This window comes from Sturnira hondurensis, unplaced genomic scaffold (genome assembly GCF_014824575.4).
Source record: "Sturnira hondurensis isolate 20B ecotype Veracruz unplaced genomic scaffold, ASM1482457v3 Scaffold0002840, whole genome shotgun sequence".
Lineage (NCBI taxonomy): Eukaryota > Metazoa > Chordata > Mammalia > Chiroptera > Phyllostomidae > Sturnira > Sturnira hondurensis.
Window position 1 is genome coordinate 31,981,181 of NW_028075471.1, and position 20,952 is coordinate 32,002,132.

General features: G+C 45.1%; 1 protein-coding gene across 1 annotated transcript in view; it reads left to right on the forward strand.

Moving 5' to 3' along the window:
* The first annotated feature begins 2,961 nt into the window (after positions 1 to 2,961).
* JAZF1 (JAZF zinc finger 1) overlaps positions 2,962 to 20,952 on the forward strand; it is a 305,194-nt gene continuing 287,203 nt past the window's right edge. Inside the window, exon 1 of the mRNA XM_037041241.1 lies at positions 2,962 to 3,183. Within this exon, the coding sequence (XP_036897136.1) occupies positions 3,069 to 3,183 (115 nt within the window). The 5' untranslated portion in view covers positions 2,962 to 3,068. The remainder of the gene's footprint in view (positions 3,184 to 20,952) is intronic.

A 20,952-nucleotide genomic window follows, 5' to 3' on the forward strand; every position in this document is an offset into this window, starting at 1 on the left:
CGATTTGGGGAAATTGCTGTTGGACACCAAATCATTTGTGATGCTAAGCACCAAGCTACGGGGCTACTGCGGGTTTATACTTTGTCCAGGCCAACACACTGGGAGGCACAGTGTCCCGGGGACAGGTGGATGGTTTCCAAGGGTCTTACACTCAGGGAATGCGTCTAGTTCACAGCCACTGTCATACCCTTCTGAATCCTCAGTTCTCTCCCTGTCCCTTTCTTTGAAGTAATTTTACTACTCAAATCAGGCAAATGTTTTTGGTAAGCCCAGGAGTCTAGCAGCCATCACTTTCTCTTGGACATCATAGGTTGAAGTGTTTGCTCTATGTTTTTATAGCTTAGGGTTAACCTTATCTGAGAGGACGGCCTTGACACAAACACTTTTAGTACATGATGGTGGGCATGCCGCTGTGAAGCAATTTTTTAAAGTTTGCCTGTGTTACTATGTTTTTGTCCTTTTATTGTCGATTGAGGCCTTATTGAGTGCACTCTGAATACAGACAGGATACTGACTGTGTGTCCCTATGGAGAACTCACTCCAGGATTTTGGCCTCAGTTTACCAGATCCTTACCACATCTACAAAATCAGGGGGTCTGATGGCCAGAGGATCTTTCAGATCTAAGAAACCATGATTATGTACCCAATACATAGACCTGAAATGCCTCAATGATGTACAGTTTAAAAAATATATTACCAAAATGTCACATAAGCAGAGCTTCAGTTCACATATGAAGAATTAGTAGAGTGGTTATTTCATGCAAAATAAACTGAGCCTTTACAAAATATTAGTAATTGCTTGAGGTAAAGAAAAAAATAATCTTACAATCCAAAATCTTGATTCAATGTATAAGTTACTTTTGGCTCATTTATCATAAAAATCTATTTATTAATTTTGACCTATCAAGGCTTTATTTTAGCAATACTGAAACCGATAGCAGGTAGTGGAGACTTAGGCATTAGTGAAATGCAGTCCCCTTACTTCCTAAATCTTTCCCCTGCACATTCCTGGCACTTTCCATCTCTGAGCTCTCTTGCCTGAACTAGCTCTGTTCCTCTCCATGCTTTCTCTGGGGTCGATTCCCCATTGACAGTTTTTCCACCAGAGGACAAAGCTGCTGCTTCAAAGCTCTCTGTGCTTCCTAGTCTGCACAAGGGGTTGCCTAACCCCCATCTCTAGGTGGGAGCTCTGTGGGCACCTGTTTGGCTGAAGCTTTTGCATTGCCTTTCCCTGTCCTGTTACTCAGTTTGGTGTGTGTCTGCCAGATATTCCGCCTGCTGTCAGCGTAAGGCCTTCCCAGACGGGGCAGCTGAATGCACTGCACAGCTGCCAAAATTCTAATTCAAGATCTAGAATTCTAACTCCTGCTCTTTAGACCCTTGTTTGGCCCTGGCTCCAGTCTCCTGCCACCCGGGTCTTTGGCTCATTATCAGGCCCACCCAGGCCCTGCCCCCACCCGAAAGTGGGCCCAGGAAACCATTCTTGGCACCAAACTGAACTTCAACAACGCAACTGCCCCACCTCACCCAACTCTCAACTCAGCACAATTTGTCACCTTGTGAGCTGGGAGTCAGAAGAAATGAGCAAGAAGAGGAAATGTCACGGGTGAGGGAGCTCATCACACCCAATCATTGAGACTGTAAAACTTTGCTGTGCCTTTACTTCAATAAACAAATGAAAAGCCTTCGTAATCCTATTATTAGAAATAACACTAGAGATGAATACAGTCTATGGAGAGGGGAATACTATTTGTCTGTGTATCTGTACCAGAGGATAAGTCGAATGTGCCTAGTGGAAAAATGCTAACTTCAATAAACCTGCATTAATTAAAAAAGGCACTGACGGATCAAAAATTCGGATAATGTCATGTTACTCGAGCACTTTGAAAAATGCTACAGTAGAACACACTTAGGTAAAAATGTGAGTGCAACTGGGATCGGGGTGGGGACTATGAAGAAATTGATTCTTGGGAAAATGCTAGCTTTCAGGGGAGCTACCAAATTCAACCCAAGTGGTCAACGTTATGGTTGGAATGCTCACGGCATGGTGCAATCTTGATTGACTAGAGAATCCCTTCTCTTTTAAAAGAACAGTAAATCTATCCCTTGCCTCTGTACCCATTCCTTTTGGCTTTAACCAATGCACTGTCCTTTCTGCTCTGACAATTTACTCCCGGGAAGGCCCATGGGTTAATTACCAGATCTGAGATGGGGCAGTGGGGGGCTGTAATCTGGGGAAATAAAATCATGTTAGTTTTTGTTGTTGCAAAAGGAGCAGGGACTACAACAAACGTGGTACACATGTAAAAAACACAGGCAAATGCACTTGACAATCAAGCTCTCTATTTTGAAATTTAAATAAAGCTAAGATTTTCTTCTGGTCTAGTGGGAAACTTCATTAAAATCAATTAGTGAGTACAAACCTCCAGAGAATATGGACTTTTTTTTAAAGGTTTAGAGAGTAAGGTGCACACAATTACCTTTCTTGGGTCCCCTGTGAATGTCAGTGTCACCCCTAGACAGGTGGCCAAATGCAAACAAATTTCTCTGAGAGGAGTCTGGCTAACGTTACCTCGAGTGCCCAAGGCTGGATGCTTGTGTAATTAATGAATGTGTATACAGCAAGAATGTAATATACATAACCAAGGAGGCTCCAAACAGCTTGCACGTATCACCTACTGCAGAGCAGGCCCGGGGAAATAAAAGTTGGTGGCAGGCGCTCCCAGGTGAGGCCTGGGTCCACGAGCTGTGGTTGGGGCCGCACAGCTGTTGCCGCGCGCCCGGGTCCCTCCTCCCAGCTGCGGCGGCCTCACCCCCTCCCCCGCCGCTCCCGACGCCGCCGTCGCCGCCGCCACCTCCCCTCAGCCTCCCGGTCTCTCCTCTCTCTCCTTCCATCGCTCTCGCCCCCTCTCCCTCCGTCCCGTCCTCTCGGCTCCCCTCACCCCGCCTCTCTCCCCCTCCCCCAGCCCCTCCTCTCCTCACCCCACCCTGCCGCCCTCCCTCGCTCCCTCCGCCCGCCCGTCCGGCGCTCGCAGAGTCGACACCAGGGGGGCTCTCGATGTAGCACCATGACAGGCATCGCCGCCGCCTCCTTCTTCTCCAATACCTGCCGCTTCGGGGGCTGCGGACTCCACTTCCCCACCCTGGCCGACCTCATCGAGCACATCGAGGACAACCACATCGGTAAATGGCCCGGGGGTGCCCGCTGCGAGGAAACTCCTGTCCAGGAGAGAACCCCAGAATGGCTAGGGGTGGCCGGGAGGGAGACGGGCGGCAGCGGGGCGGGGAGGGTGTGTGCGAGGCGGGGGCGTGGGGGTGGCGGGATGCGGAGGCGCGAGGTGCCTGGGGGGCGGGGAGTGGGGTGGGGGTGGGGCAGGGCGCCCCGAGGTGCCGCGGGCGGGCGGGCGGGCTGGGGGATTCCGAGGGGCGTGCGCGCCGGCTGCGAAGTGGTGGAAGAGGGGCTGCGCCGCGGCGAGAGGAAGGACCCGGCGGCGCAGAGATGCGGCGGCGGGGCCGGGCGGGCGGCGGCGGCGGCGGGGCCGAGCGGGCGCTGGGGAGGGACATGGAGTTAGTTGGCCGGGTGGTCTGGGCGGCCTGAGGCGCCGGGGAATACGGGGGGTGGGCGCTGCACGCCGCCCGCCGCTTCCGCCCGGGCTGTAGCTGTCAGGGCTCGGCGGCGGCTGCAGCGGCTGGGAGGTGGGAGGGGGGGCGGGGGTGGCTCCACCGCGGCAGCCATTCCGCTTCCTCCTCCCGCCGCCGCCGCCACTGCGTCCTGTCAGCGCCGGTTGCTAGGTGTGGTGCGTTGGGAGGGGGCTGGAGCTGGCGGCAGCCGGTTGAGGACTCGGTGCCCGTCTGCTCTCCCGGCGGAGTCGGGGGCGCTGGCCCAGGGGACCTGGGCGCCGGCCCCTGCCCCGGCCTGGTGCGGACGCCGGGGCGCTGCGGGCTGAGGTCCTGGGTGCACCCGCGGGCCGCGCCCAGCACCCCAGGGCCGGGCTGCCCAGGAGGCCCATGCGGCTGCGTCCGCTGGCGAGCTGTCCCCCGGGGCCCGCAGCCCGCAGCCCGCAGCCGGGCATTTAAATGCTCCCGGGCTCTGCGATTTGCCTTTCAAATGGTGCTAGGCCCGAGTTGCGCCGGCTGCACCCGGATCGGCGGCGGCGGCCTGCGCAGTACCCCGGGCGTGGGGACCGCTGAGGAGGGGGCGCCTCGCTGGGCGGCTGCTATCCCTTCCTGCCCAGAACCCGGGGGCCTTTCAACAAGTCTTTTAATTCGCTGAAGACCTTGCACACATTTATACATTCCTATCTGGAGGTCCTGCGAGGGGTGGGTCCGGTTCTTCTGGGTCTGGTGATCCAGCCACCTGCGGAAGGTGTGGCCGGCGCCGAGGAGTTGCCCTGTGCAGGTTGAAAGGTGAAGATGATGTCCCAACGGGGCTATCTAATGCAGAGAACGTGTAAAATGCCCCAGAAAGTCATTTCCAAATGAATGGTATGGATTCAGCCATGTGGATGCCGCTCACGTTTCTCCAAAGTTGAACGAATAAATCACCACTGCTGTGTATTTATGCACTAATAACATGAGGCCAAGCCTTATGCCCCTTTGCTTAGTGGAATGCTTTCTCTTCGCACACAGTGGGTGCTTGTTAAGCTTTGAATGCCCCTTTAGAATGGGATGTGATGGAGCATCCGGAATGAGGAAAAAAAATCATTGAAAATGTCTACCGAATGCCTTTCAAAAGACAATCCTGATGAGTAGATTGTGACCAGATTTTGAAACATACAATGTTTTAAAACATCCATTTGATAGCTTCTGCCATCTCCCCTGATAAATTAGTGACAGAAGAGCTAGGCAAGTTTTGGTTGTTTTAAAAACAGGAGTTTGATGGAGTTAACAAATTTGCTGATTCATTTCATGAATGAATAGTCATAACTGAAGGTGCTTAAAGGATAAATCAGATTTTTCATGATAGGCGGTTTACAATAATAGTAAAGCACCAGTAATGCGAGGTTCCAGTACAGATTTTGTTAGCTTGAGTTCCTTTCTTTACATTCAATGACAGAAACCAATAAATGTGAACAAGTAAATAAATGTATACTATATAAATAATATTTTCTGACCTAAGGAAGACTGTCATTGCATACACATTCACTCTGGCTAACAGTTATTTCAGAGTAAACTAATTAATGTAAGATATTTTTTCCACATTGCCTGCCTATTTGACTAGCTGGTTGAAAGAAAATATAAATTATATTTATTAAAATGTGTTATAGACAGATCTCCTTGAGGATTTACTTTGTAATCAATTAGATGATTTAAAACTAATTGCTGTTGAATGGCAAGAGCCTTTTAAATTTGCAGAAATTGTCTTTAGTATTATGCAAACATTTTTAGAGGTTTAAGCGTTCCGTAAATTTTCTTAAACTCAATTTTTAAGTAACGATCATCCCCAAAGGGCTAGTGTTTTTCTCTTACTGAAAATATTGAAAAGTTAAGTTTATAACAATAGCTATGACTTAGGCGAACTGTGTAGCAAGGGTAATAATTACTATAGTTTGGAATTAGTTTGAAACTGGCAAACTTGATAAAAGTCAAAGTTAAAATGCACAAGCAGCTGAAATTACCAGGGTGAGGAGACCATCTTAAACTATTCCTTGGCTGAGGAGAGGCCCCTTACTTTCAAACACCAGTTCCATATGCAGAAAGAAATAAGAATAAAAATAACTTGGTTGAAGAAACCAAGTTATTTTTTTTCTTGGTTGAAGAAAACCAGGTTAAAAAACCTGGTTAATAGGCAATACCATATAAATACACTTTTGATGAAGAGATATGACTGGAAATATATCAGACAAAGCATTTAGTGAAAGTCCTATTGTTAAAAGTGGTGCTTATTTTTATTTATTTATTTATCTTTAGAGGGGAAGGGAAGGAGAGAAATATCAATGTGTGGTTGCCTCTCCTGAGTCCCCTGCTGGAAACTAGCCTGCAACCCAAGCATGTGCCCTGACTTGGGGATCAAACCACAATTGTGTGGTTCGCAGGACCGCGCTCAATCCACTGAGCTACACCAGCCAGGGCTAAAGTGGTGCTTACTGTGTGTGGTTCAGTTTATACATTTTTGGAGACAGTTAAGATAGTTGTTTTTAATGACTGGCTTGCTGATTTCATGTCCATGTTGTCCTGCGGTTACAGTAGAAAGATGTGTGAAAAGATGACGAAGAGATATATGTTAATATTGTCTCTCATTTTTTTCAAGAAGCTTATTTATTTAACATCATAAGAGTATTTAGAGATATGCTTAGGTGGTGTTCCCATTTTGGGGACTTTTGTGAGTTATTACCTTTTGACCACTAGTCAAAATCCTTAAGCAGTAATGAAATGAAAGTTTATGGGGTTATGGAATGTTTCTTGCTTGACAGATTTTTCAAGGCCTTTTTAAAGTGCACAACGCCCAAAGTTTTCATTAAAAGGGGGTTGTTCAAGCCCTGGCTGGTGTACCTCAGTGGATTGAGTGTGGGCCTGCAAACCACACAATCGTGGTTCAATTCCCAGTCAGGGCACATGCCTGGGTTGCAGGCCAGTTCCTGGCAGGGGACTCACTAGAGGCAACCATACAATGATGTTTCTTTCCTTCTCTCCTTCCCTTCCCCTCTAAAGATAAATAAATAAAATATTTAATTAAAAAAGTGGGTTGTTCAGTACAGATTAAGTGCATTAAGTTGACTATAGCTGTCTCTATTATCATGCACATGTGTACTTAGCTCTTGTTTTTAATTATTTTTTTGTATCCATAAGAAACAGGGATTTGGGCCTGTAGGGAGAAGGGAAGTGTGATTTTCTCCATCCTCCGTGTTAGCCATCTATTTTTTGGAAGAGTGCTGCGCCTGTGTTCCTGTTTGCTTCCTGGGGTGTCATCACTGGTCTAGTGCTGGAGCACCTGTCTGGGTTACAGCCCATGTATCCAGCTAAAACCTGCCTCCAACTGAAATTGCCTAGAAATCCCACAGCCCTGTAACTGATGTGTTTCTCCATCAGCCTCCCTGTCAATTTAGTCATAGCCTGGCTCTGTTTTCCAGGGAAGGGAAAAGCTGATTAGGATTTGTTTGCTTCTTACCTGTGAGTAGACACTTTAGTGTGTAAAAAACATTCTTGACGTGCACATTCTAGATAGGTAGAGTTGAACTGGTAACTAGGCATCATAGAAACCACAGGAGCACTAAATTTAGCCCTGAAGGTCATGCCACAGGCTCATGAAATGTCTGCTCCTGCCTCCATCCAGTGCATCCCTGTACTGTGAAATCTTTCTGCCTCAAGAGAAATGACTAATCATTCTTACCAAATTTGGTACATTTGTAAAAGTGCCTACGTATTTTGAATTTATTTGTGTAATAATATAATCGAGTGCCTACTGATTTTATAGTAGGAACTATTTTAGGCATTTGGTATTTTTTGATGAACAAACCAAATGTAGTGGTGGCAGATAAACAATAAACAGTCAACATCAGAAGTGAGTTATATGTTGGAAGGTGGTATGGAAAAGGGAAAGGTTAGAGCAGGCTAAGGTGGATTGGGAGGAGGAAGTATTGGAAAGTTTAGTTGGTCAATTAGTATAGGCCCCACTGAGAACCTGACAGATACGTGAGCAAAAACCTCCACAGTAGTGAAGGAGTTAGCCATGAGGATGTACAGGGAACATCAAGTTCAAAGCAGAGGGAACAGACAGTGCAAAGGCCCTGAGGCAGGCCACATTTCTTAAACTGAAACCCAGAATCTGATCCAATTCAGTTGTTCCTGTGATGGTACTAAACTAGCAGGTCATTTGGGATTTTGCCCAGATATCAGGAGCCTCAGCTGTGCCATGCTGTTGACTCAGGGTTTCCTGTGGGGACCCCATTAGGAGATGGAATATTACTGATCATTGTGGATTGCAGTAGCTATGACTGGACAGTGATTAACCCTGAATGTCAGCAGGTTTCTTGTGAGTCTGTACTTGTTAGTTTCTTCATCTCTGAAACCCAGACAGTAAATCCATGCTGTTGCATCTCATAGGGTAGGCTTCAAAACCATCTAACTGATAAAGGTCAAAGTCTCTGGAAAGCAAAATAAGGCAGTTAACCATCAATAATGTAGAATGTGGCTTTAGTGATTGCTGAGTAAACATATGCATTTTCTTCTCAGAGAAGCACCACAGTATACCACAGGTGGGCTATGGTATGTACTAGGCCCTATTATCTCTACTTAATAGGTGAACAGACTGAGGCACAGAAAGTTTCCCTGCCTAAGTTCCAATGGCTAGTAAGAGTGAACTGGAATTTGAATTTAAGGCAGATTCGCAGAGCTGAGCCTGTGCCACATTGCCAAATAGGTGGAGAGCTATACAGTACCATCTCCACTCCCCATCCAGACATAGTGGATGTGTTTCCTCCTTCCGAAAGTAACAAAACTCTGCAGATGAGGGTCTTCTGAGAGGCAGCATAGTGAACCCAGCTTGTTTGGGGTCAAGTGTTGACCTCTGCCACTCAGCAGCTGCTGGACCAGGGACAAATGGCTTAAATACACCATGCCTCAGTTTCCAGAACATAACAACAACACCCCCATGGTGTGGCTGGTGAGAATGAAGTGAGCTAATAAGTGTAAAATTCTCATCTGTAATATTAAATTATCAACTGCTAATTTTTTGCATTTTCGTATGTATACTAAATAAGTATGTTTGAGACTCTCCTGTGCGAAGACTACATTAGAGGTTAACAGAATGTGGGTTATGTCCACCTATTTGCGATGCAGTTTGGGGCATTTTACAACTAGCAGACCTATCACAGGGCCCCTCCCAGGAAAGACTGAGAATGTGGTGTAGGGAGACCCTTCAAGAGTCCAGTGTTGGGGTTGTAGCCTCTAGCCACTTTCTCTTCGGTGTGGCCAGCGGTACTTTAGTTGCTGGCAAAGGCTTTTGCCACTGTGGACTGGAAAGTGGTGTCAAGGCCAGTAGCTTCCAACATGGTCTTTCCTGTGGCCTGTGTTTATTTGAAAAGAGCCGGGGACTCAAAAGAAGCACTGTGTCTTGGGCCTGTGGGCACAATCCCACGAGGACATTTCCTGTGGGGAGAAGGAATGAGTGAATGAAAAAAGTGAATGAATGAAAGGCTTGTCACTGCCTGCCCTGCTCTCTGCCTGCACCCTGTGGCTTGGCGGCAAGATGCCCTCTTACTCCCTCCCATGTTTCACAAGAAGGTCCTCGGTACAGAGCCAGGGGAGGTTTGAAGTGCATGTGTGTGCACACATGCACACACTGGTGAGGGGAACCCCAAATCTGAAACTTCATGACATTTTCCAAACACCATCTTCAATAGTTTTTCTTTGTGCTCACTTCTCACCTGTAAATAGTCAACTCACCCTTTATGAAACATTGCTGGTAACATCCTGTCTCATAAGTTTCACAAGCTTCTGATTATTTTCCTTGGTGTACATGGTTTCTGGTATGTGACTGAAACGTACAGGCAGAAAAACCTTGCTGCTTCCACTGACTGGGTTGACAAAAGCCTTCTGTACTCTTTGGAAAATGATTTCCTTTAGAGTACATACGTATATGTTGGACACATTGCCCATCTCGACAATTCTAGAAATGCAGACTGCCAGCCGTTTCCAGAAAACCTAATTCTTCCTGTCGATCGATGCTGCCTGAAGAAGCCTCAAGGCTGGACCAGGCTGGTGACACTTGAGGAGGGGGCTTCCTTTTCTTGTTTGGAAGCCAGAGGCCTTGTTGTTTTACACTGAAGTCTATGAGAGGACACAGGGCTGTTGACCCCTGTAAAAGCCCTCCCTTTTTTCCAGCTTTTGCTTTGAGGGCACAACCATATCCTACATGCCTTTGTATTTCTCCCCCTGCCCCATCCTTACCCTGACCTTGGATCTTGATGGTGCAGATCTGTCATGAGCACCACTGAAGAACTCCTTGCTGGATTGCAGGTAATACATTTTGTTTCATGGTGAGGTAGTAGATTTGTTTCATATTGACCTGGCTAAAGTGTGAAATAGCAAATGTTTATTTAGAATCTGAAAGTCTGAAATGGCAAATGTCAGAAATGTACATGTTTGTTTTAAAAAATGGCCTTTCATTTAATAAGCTAAATCAGTTTAAAGAAAATTGTATTTTCTGCTTGCAGTAAACACTGGAAAGTTGCATTCGTTTTCACCTATTTTTTTTATCCTCATCTGAGGACTTTTTTTTCATTGCTAATAGAGAAGTAAGGGAGAGAGAGAAACATAGATGCCAGAGAGAAGTAACCCAAAATCTCTTGTATGGGGCGTGTTCACACCTGGATCAGGGATCGGGGAGTGAACCCACAACCTTTTTTTGGTAATGGGATGGTGCTCCAACCAACTGATCCACACCAGTCAGGGCGGTTTTTACCTATTCCTATTTTAAGGCCAGCTGCAAGAAGAGACCAGATTAATGGATATACTGTTTAAGCACGAAGTCTTCCCAATAACTCTCCCCTCGGCAGGAGTCAGAGGGACAGACTCTGTGTCGGGCACTGGCACTGGCGTCTCCTCGGGGCAGAGTGGCAGTCTCCTCAGCCCCTGACCCCTGAGGAAGCTCTGTTTGTTGTTTGCTAGGCTATGAGGGAGACTTTCTTCTGAGATGGACTTCCTAATAGCATGGGCATTAGCATGCAAAGACTCACTGTTCCTTTGGTATTATATGTAGAATTTACATCTATACACACACACAATGCATATATAAATATATATAGATAGATAACCATATGTACTTATTTATAAATACAGTTATTCATATATTCACATATAAGTAAAATGATAATCTGTTAATACAGAATACATTAATAGTTTATGTATATTTATGCATGTATGTATATGTTCCACATATACGCATGTGTATACCAATACACACATGTATATGTATATTTATATGTATATAATACAAACATATTGTACATACATTCACTGCCTCTGTCAAAATCAGTTTGGATAGTGAAAACTACTGCACACATTTGTAAGTACTTCCTGTATGCTAATATTTAAGATGGTACTTCTTATGTCCAAGGAATTGAAATTTGTTTGGAGAGACCAGACATGAACAGACTGAGGTAAATGATCAATAATAATAGGCACTGTAGAGGCAGATTTATTTTTTAATGCATTTGCTAGTGTCCACACAGCCCTTTCTAAGATGCTGGAGAAGCCCTATCAGTGTGCACAGCAATGCACCCATAAGATCCTAACTTGTCAGATTTGAAAAAGTAAGATTGGCCCTGACTGGTGTGGCTCAGTTTGTTGGGCATTGTCCTGCAAAGTGAAAGGTCACAGGTTCAGTTCCCCATCAGGACTCATGCCTAGGTTGCAGGTTCAGTCCCCAGTTGTGGAGCATATGAGATGCAACCGATGTTTCTCTTCCTCTCTTTCTCCCTCCCTTCCCTCCTCTCTAAAAATAAGTAAGTAAATAGGAAGATGAATAACTTCTGGTTAATGTTCCTTTTCCACTTTGACTTCTCCTCTGGAACATTTCTTCTTGGGTTCAGTGACATTGGAGTTGAGAGTATTTTTGAGATATAGCTAAGGGGGAGTGAATTGGGGAGCACCTTTAGTTTGGGTTGAGTGGGATATATTTATACAGCCCACAGTCATCTCTGTGTCGAAGGAAGTTATGCCTAGCCATCCTAAAGTGGGAATCACTTCCCAGGAACACCGTCTGCTGTGCCTGTTCACTGGGGTCCATGCACGTTATGGGGGAGGGTCAGAGGTGGTTCTGCAGTGGGAATGTGTTAATGTGACATCTGCCAAGGGGAATTGGTCTGAAATGTGTGGAAGCTATTCTGGAAGATTCTTCTACTTTTTAGATATGTAGAATTGTAAGTAGAGGATTAAGTCTTATGTAAATGTAGTTAATATTGAAGTTTTTTGTTAGGAATATGCCCAATAATAATGCAAATATACATCTATAAACACACCGTTTTCAATGGGTATTCTGTGTTTAAATTTCTTGCTCGTTCGGTATGACTGTGTGTGTATATATATATATGTATGCACACAGACACATATAAAGTGTGGACTGGGAGGGTGCGTGGTCATCCCATTACCACAGCACCAACACTGAAAGCAGGGATTTGGCAGTTCTGAAATGGATGTGATTACTGAACCGTCTAACCACGCTAACCAGTTTTCTCTTGTCAGTGGTACTTATTCATCGGGGTGGGGGACTCCCCACAAACATGATACTGAACACTGTACATCCTTACAGACTTCTCTTTTACTTAGATTTTCAAAATCAAAACACCGGCATGATGTTCATGTACATTACCTTTACAGTGTGTTTGGGCCAATGATACTTAGTAGGACCCAGCTACATAAATGTTAGGAATCAAGAGCCAGAACCCTGGTTGCCCTCAGCACCTGTTCAGAGCCCTCCCTACGGACACGTCCCTGGCAGCGCTCACAGAGAGGGCACACTTGAGGTCACATCGCTCCACCACCAGACCCAACACCGCTGGTGCCAGAATACATTTGGGCTCAAAATTGCTGAGCCCTTTTTCTCACCTAACTCATTCAGTGAAAGTCTCTCAAATGATAATGTGGCCGCCAGAGTCTCAGCACATGGTATAACGATATAAGTGACGGCGAAGCAGGAGAATCTGTGCGACAGATCTGTGCAGCATACTGCGGTAAGGAAACAGAGCACCACGGTAATAAGCATGAATTATGCCCAGACTTCCTCAGGTATCTAGCAAACATCAAATGAAGGAAATGAGATTTTTGAAGTTTCTTTGGAAACTCCAGCTAAGTACCTATAGAAAGCTTTCATTTCAGAAATTCCAGGTTGACTTTCCCAGGTCTCTCTCCTTCCTCAGGAGGGAAGACAGGCTGGTGGACTGTGGACCAAAATTCCCCTTTAGGAATCAGCAAGGTGTTTCCTAGGCCCCAGGTAATCTATAGGGAGTTCAGATCATAGATCTTTTTATCCAGTCCATCTTTTGATAGGGTGTTTCTGACACTCGACATCTGGACTTTGGCACCAACTTAACCCAGTGGTTGACAATGTGTGATTTAAACTAATGTGTTTCGATGTTTGTCCTGAGTTGGAAACTCCTTTTATATGTTGGCTTTATTTCATCACTTCCAGAGGCCCACACCAGGATATCTGCTATTTTTTAAATATTTTTATTTATTTATCTTAGAGGGGAAGGGAAGGAGAGAAAGAGAGAGAGAAATATCAATGTATGGTTGTCCCTCGTCTGTGTCCCCCGCCAGGAACCGGGAACTGGCCTGCAACCTAGGCATGTGCCCTGACTGGGAATCGAACCTCGATCGTGTGGTTCGCAGGCCCGCGCTCAGTCCGCTGAGCTACACCAGCCAGGGCCGGATATCTGCTATTAAAACATACAAACATCAAACAAAAAGTTTGGTCCAGAGATGTTAAGTTGTGTGTGCGTTTCACTTCAGATGTTGGGAAAAAGACATAATTCATCAAAACCTGCATAGATGATAGCATCTCAAAGCGTTTATGTAAAGTAATGAGCATTGTTCTTATCTGTGGCTTGTAGAAATCAGTCTTAATGATTTCTGAGTCACATCCTGTATGTACCAGTAGAGTTTATGTCTGTTGTTTTCAACTTGGGTCACCACCAGAATCACTTGGGCGAACCTGGAAAATTAAGGATGCCCGGGCTGTGCCTCCAGAGCTCAGGGTGTGGCTGACCTGGGACAGTCAGGGGCGGTTGATTCTACCATGTTGTCTACGTTGGGAACCCACCGTTTTACATTTAATGAAGTAATTAGCATTGTAAGGGTTATGGAGTTGAAAAAAATCCAGCTTTTAAGGAGGTGTGATCCTTTTTGCATTTCTCTATGACAGGTGGTGTTTTTACGGAAGTGTTTAATATAGACCATTAAGGTGTGCTAGTACCTCAGGTACGTAGTAGAGCAGAAATGCTCAAAATGGGGAGCCTAAGGCCCTCACGCTCAGGACACAATGTGTGAGTTCAGCGGCCAGGTCCAGTGTATTGGGCGTGGTGGGGCCTTGGAGAGCCCTTGCTTCACCTGCAAGGGCAGCTGCTGCTGGCCTCCGGCCTGGTGTTGCCAGGCTGGAGTGCAGGCCCCTGGCTGGCAGACCCTTTTGTTGGTGTTATGTGAGAGAGAGAAGCTAGGAGTTAGGATTTTTTATGTGGAATCTATCTTTAAATGTTTGCAACTAATACAGATGGTTTTAAAATATTGTGTAAGAAAACTGCTCCACCTAGTCACATATATGTGTTTCATAACATATTAATGATAGGCCATGTGTTTTAATGAAGTTCACGTGAATGCTGCGATGTAAACCTTAGGGCCACTGTTTCCAGCAAGGAAGCTATACGAACTATAGAGGATAATGGACAGAATAGTGGTTTATAGGTTTAAAACCTTTTTCCCTATCTCTTCATAAAATGGTTAATTTTTTTAACATGAACTCTTTGTGATTGAAAAGTTTTTGTTTCTATCAGATACTAAACTGTGAGCTCTAATCCTGAGAGTCTGTTAAGGTCATCATAAAGTGCTGTTCCCTCATGGTAGATGGGGGTGGGGGCAGGATCCCTCGAAAACTCTATCCTGAGTGTTTTCCCCATGGCAAAAACAAAAACAAAAAAAACCCAGAAACCCCTTTTGCAGATGTGTGAGCATCCTGTCACTGAAAAGCTGGGAGCAACTTTGAGGTGATCCAGCCCAGTTAGCTCATTCCCTGGTGAAGAAGCCGTGGTGACGGAAAGGCATGAGTGAGTAGGAGCTCGTGGCCCTGAGGAGCTGAGAGGTCAGCAGCAGGGCGGTGGCTCAGCTCCTGGGTCCTCCTTGCCTCTCGGAATCCTGGCTTTGCTCCTTCTGTCGAGTTGTGGGCCTCATTTTCTTCATCCCTGAAGTGGGAGCAGTAAATAGCATATATCTTTAGTGAGACTCCATGTATATTTGGTGTATTAGAGCTGTGCAAACTCTGGTGCCTTCTGAAGAAGAGAAAGCTCCAGAGTGTACCCCTCCTTGGACGTTGTGCTGGAGGCTCTACCGTAGAGTGATTTGGGGTGCTGCTTCGAGTCCTGCTGGCTACCTGACCTTGGCCCGAGTTGTTTAATTCCCGTAGGCCTCAGCCTTTGTCGGATGAGAATAGGTAGTATTTGTCTCAGTGTTTCTGTGAGGATAAAGTAAAAACATGCATTTGGAGGGCAGGGCCTGGCAACCAGAAGGCACCCCGTAAATGTTAACACTGATGTGATTGTACCATTTTTCTGTACCTGTGATGATGTTCCTACAGCCACATTCCTCAGATTAAGAATCGAAATAACCTTATACATTTCTGGTTTTTGTTAAGCATTTTTGGTCTGAGGTATTTGGTGAAATTCGATGTCCCTGGTAGAGTTTTGGTTTGTGTTTGTATAAGTCATACTGAGTGGTCGTAGGAATCCATGAGCTGTTCAAACATTCCACACACAAATTCTTGCTGTTTCAAAATATACCAGCCTTAATTTAGTATTGCTTATCCAGATTTAAGTTTTTGAGACATTAGATCATGTGATTACAAAATGACTTTCATATTTAATAAATAGAATTTTCTATTTGGGAGAAAAGACATCTTAAGAGTCTAGAGAGGTTTATTAAATCGTATACAGAAAATATATTTTTTCTTTTTCTTCTTTTTAAGATTTTATTTATTTATCTTTAGAGGGGAAAGGAAGGAGAGAAGGAGAGAAATACCAATGTATGGTTGCTTCTCGTGAGTCCCCTGCTGGGAACTGGCCTGCAACCCAGGCATGTGCCCTGACTGGGAATCGAACCGCAATTGTCTGGTTCACAGGCCTCTGCTCAATCCACTGAGCTACACCAGCCAGGGCTCTTGTTCTTTTTAAAAAGATTTTAATTATTTACTTTTTAGAGAGAAGGGAAGAGAGGGAGAGAAACATAATTTGGGGGTTGCCTCTCACACACCCCGTACTGGGACCTGGCCTGCAACCCAGGCACGTGCCCTGACTGGGAATGAAACCAGCGATCCTTTGGTTCCCAGGGCAGTGCTCAATTCACTGAGCCACACCAGCCAGGGCAGAAAACATAATTTTTTCATACACTAACTAAGCGATGGAAAATCAGGAGATGATTTTGTATGCATTGTTTGCAAAGGTTTATTGTGAATCACTCAAATGTATTTGTAGGGCTTTGATGAAAAAAATCCAAGAACATGACATTAAGGGCTCTCACAAAATGACATTCTCTCCTCGTTAAGTGGCCATGCGTCTCTTTGATACTAGTCCTTGAAAATGTCACAGACTCAAATGCTGGAAGCTTCACAGGAAAGTCCTGGGATAGGCCTTGTTTGAGAAGTTTGAGTGACAAAGGTTGAGTTGTTTACTGATTGTAGGGATACTTAAAATACTTTATTCTGAAATGGTGTTTGACAGTGATTGAAATCGTTTTTAGTCCTGCGTAATAGATTGCCAATGGTTTTCCCCTATCGCGAGTATGCCAGGATCCCGTACACTGGCTGGTCCAGGCTCATGTGACTTAACAGAACTTGAATAAAGAAATGATTTCCTGCCCCTTAATTACTGAGGGCCCCTTTTGGTTTTTGTTTTTTTTTTTCCCCTTCTCCCTCTCCACAGATTCTATGTCTTAAAAGATTTTTGTCTAACAAACAATCTGGTTTAATACACAAAATGCTTTGTTTTTCTGTTTTTTGCATGCAATGACATCTAAAACTGTTGACTTATAAAGTAAGTATTTATTGAGTGCCAACTTTGTGGGCACTGTCTGAGAGCTGGGGATACAAGAGTGAATTCCACAATTAAAGTCCGTGCTAATGGGAGAAGCAGACACAACACAAATACTTAAGATGATTTTGACGTCATAATCTGTGAAGAAAATAGAGTGAGTCAGGAGATACAGGGGAGGGGCCTGCGGTTGAGATAAGGTAGTCTGGGATGACCTCTCTGAGAGGGAGCAACTGGGAAGGGACCTGAGTGAAGCAGGGGAATGAATAAGCCATTTGGGCTATTTGTTCCAGGCAGAGGGACCAGCAAGGACAAAGGTCCTGAGCAGGAGTGTCTGGTGTGCTTGAGGAGCAGCGAGGAGGGAGTGAGGAGGAGTGTGGTGGGATTGGCTAGGAGCAGTCATCAGGGGCACACACGGGGAGACTGGTTTGTCTCCTGTATCCGCACACACACCTGGGAGTGTCAGCCAGTGTCACAGAGGAATTGCGGTAATTCCAGTCCCAAGTGACCGCATGGCATGTTGTGCAGCCTTGTAACGGCTACAGTTTCCACTATGCTTTTTGTAACATTCAAATAGCTCAAGGTCCTTGTACCCACCTTCAGAGCCCTGTGGTGACCTGGGAAATCCTGGTGACCTCTAGATCTCTTCAAGTCTAGTTTGTGTTTCGTTCAATTCTGAAAGCCCCATTTATATTTTGAAATCTATCTTGAAATACCAATTTTTGACTAATGTAATGCATTTGACTAACATAATTCATTTAGTGTTTGTTATTTAATTTTGGAGTGGGTGTGGAAATAAGAATTATTGATCATCCTGGTGTGTTAGAAATCTCGTTGGGTACAGTTTGCAATCTCTCTGGGTACTTATAGACTTTTTATTTTTTTCTTCAGGAGTTTTGTGAAGTCTTGCATAGATTTTAGTGGGTATGAGTGTTGGCAGAAGATGAAGGAGAGAATGGTCTTGACACCAGTAGCTTAAAACATACTGTCAGAAAGACAGAAGATTGCTGAGGGAGATTATGTAGACACGATCCTGGATATATTATTTCACTGTGAGTACCTTTTTTTATTTTGAAAGGTAGTATTTTATTTAGCTTGTCCATGAAAAATAGATACTGGTTTGTCTCCTGTATCCGCATCTTACAGGGAGAGGTTAGTGTAAACATTTCACAGGCGAGATGAACTTTTGTTTTTATTGAGGGCATATGAATCTGTTCTCTGTATTTTAATCTTGCACAATTTTAATCTTTGTGCAAGTAATTGAGAAAAGCGATGTTTTGGGTAACAGGATGCTGTGCAGTCAGTGAAATTCAAGAGAAAAATCAGAGTGTGAAATGCTCAGAAATACATGTATTTGTGCCTGTCATTTAGCTTTTGCAATTAATATAAAGCAATACATTAGTCAGCTACTGCCACACTAATTCAGCACAACAAAGTATGCCAAAACAGGGACTTTCAACAGTAAGCACTTATTCTCACGCTCTCGGGTGTGCAGGGTCACTGTATTGGGCTGATGGGAGCTGGCTTCAGCCTGGTGGCTTCAGGCTGCTGGCTGGCCGATGTGCTGTGGGTGGGGCACACATCAGCTGACCTGTGTTCACTCTGAGAGCCAGGCTGACGGGGCAGCAGCTACTAGGGGCATGCTTTTGTCATGGTGGACCACTGGAACGCAGGTGGAAATTCACATAAGGCCTCCATTCAGTGTTATATCCATAATGTCCCTTTGGCTAAATAAATCACAAGGTCAAGCACAGAGTTGATAAGGCAAGGAAGTATATTCCTTCCTAAAGGGAAGGGGGAAAGATGTGAATGATCAGTAATCCGTGATCACAGATAGTTTTTTTTAATCAGAAATAGAAGTCCAAAGGAACTTGAAATTTAGTATAGAGATATAAATCTTTCCCTAAAGTGATTATAATACTGTGTTAACATGAAGTTGCTGGCCCTACAGCCTCCCAGAGAACTTGGGAGGCATGCACTGAGGAATGAATGAGACTTAAAGAAAGTAAAGGCAGATAAGTTATTTCTGCTTAGCCACAAAGATCAGGGAACTGTTTCTCTGGTTAGGGATGACCTGGTTTCCATTCTGAGGTGATGGAAGGATCCAAAGGCTTTAATTGGGGTTGCCCAGTGCTCTGTGCTTGTCTTCGAAGTCCCTGAGCTGTTTGGCATGATGGAGAAGGTTGGGTCCCCTTCCTGTGACGCTCTTTCCCAGCACAGAGAGCTGCCGAAAAGCTTTGGGGCTGCTTGTCGGGGGGGGGGGGGGGCGGGGAGGGGGGTCCCTTGCCCTTCTCTTGCCCCGAGTTCTGGGCCAGTGTCACAGAGGATGACCGAGAGCTGGCCCGCGGGGGAACCTCTTTCCCCACTTTCACATCGCACTTCCTGGTGCCGAGGGAGTGGTCACTGGTGTGGGGCATCCCAAGTTCTGCTTGGGCTGCTCCGTGAGTGCGCACAACTTACTGATTTGTAGCTCTCTCATTTGCAAAATGAGGAACATGATACCTTTTGTACTGTTAGGTAAGAGGAAAATGCTAGCGTAGTGCCTGTCACGTGTTAAACATTTGATAAATGCTCTTGTTATCTATTATAACAGGTACTAAGGCAGCATTCCATTATCGATATTTCAGTATTTCTGTTTCCTCTCACTGGATGTGAGCCTCCAACAGGCACGACTTACCACTCTGTGTGTCATCTCTGTGTCCCCATTCTGCAGTAGGGACTTAACCAATATCCACGGAGTTGTAGCCAGACATGCATCCTCTACCGTGAAGCCATTAGCTCCAAGAACCAGATAGATTGCTCCTAAAAATAGATTTAGTTGTTCTTTTTTCAAGTTCACATTTTGCCTGAAATAAAGACTTTTGCAACCTTGAAGGAATTTAAAGGATTAAAGATAGTTGGATGCTTTGCCTTTAATCAGACGTTTTGTACACACTCAGACAGAAGACCTTTATGTTACATTAGATGAGTATGTCTACAATATTTAAAGGGCATTTAAAGAATATTTTGTGCTAATATTCTCCTAATGCCTGTCTTTTGAACTGCCTCTCAGATTGTGGGTGAGATCTTACCATCCCATCAGCTTGTTCAAAGGTATTTTTTAAATTTATTTTTAGAGAGGGGGAAGGGAAGGAGAAAGAGAGAGAAACATCAATGTATGATTGCTTCTCATGTGGCCCTCACTGGGGACCTGGCCTGCAACCCAAGCATTTTCCCTGCCTGGAAATTGAACCAGTGGCCCTTTGGTTCACAGCCCACACTCAATCCGCTGAGTTATACCAGCCAGGGGTGTTCAAAGGTATTATAAATTTTCAGCTAAGTCATTGCTCCCAAGGAGCCGTCACTCTAGGATAATGGACTCGGCGGCTAGTGTAACATACAGGCCCAAGATTTACATAGATTAAAGGTCTAAGAGGTTTATTTCTTTCACGTACGGATACAGGGAGGGTAGGCTGGCCTCTCGGCTCCATGCAGTCACTCAGGGCTTCAGATGCCTTCCCTCCTGTTTCTCTGCTTGCCCACAGTCTACTCCTCTGTATGGTAAAAACTGGGTTTTCTGGGGTTTGGCCCTGAAGATGAACCTTTTTGTATTCATCTTGGGGGAAAGGAAAAGAGTGCATTGACAGTGTGGTGTGGCCCAGGCCTTCGAGGGTAACCAGTCACTTCCACTCCTATTCCACTGGTGAGGAGTTAATTATGTTGGCCGTGTGTAGCTGCACAGTGCTGGTGCTTATGGCCACCAGCAGGGCCTGGCTGTACTTCTGTTACCGTGGAGGGAAGCACAACCTGGTTTGGGGGGACAGTTAAGTAAGTTCCTGACCTGGGCAACCAAGTTTGCTTTTGAGAATTTTGCCTTTCTGTTGAATAGCTAATGTATGGCCTATGATTTTAATGAGAGAAAAGTGGGTGGTTATAATAATAATAATTAGTAAGATTTACAATTTATTGAGCTCCACCTATGTGCTAGGAACTGTTAAACACAACTGAATGCAATATATCATTTGACCCTTTCAGAAAGTTTGTGAGGGGGGCTCTGTCTGCGTTTTGTAGGTCAAGACACTGAATCTCATGGAGGGTTAGTAACCTTGTCAGGATTACACAGCCAGGCACACACGACTCCAAAAGCCTTCACTGTACTGTCCTGAGAAAGGTGAAGTTCCTGAGAAATAAAGGATAGCTACATCCTGCTTCTCATTCTAGTCTCTGCAGCTGGTCAGCAGCA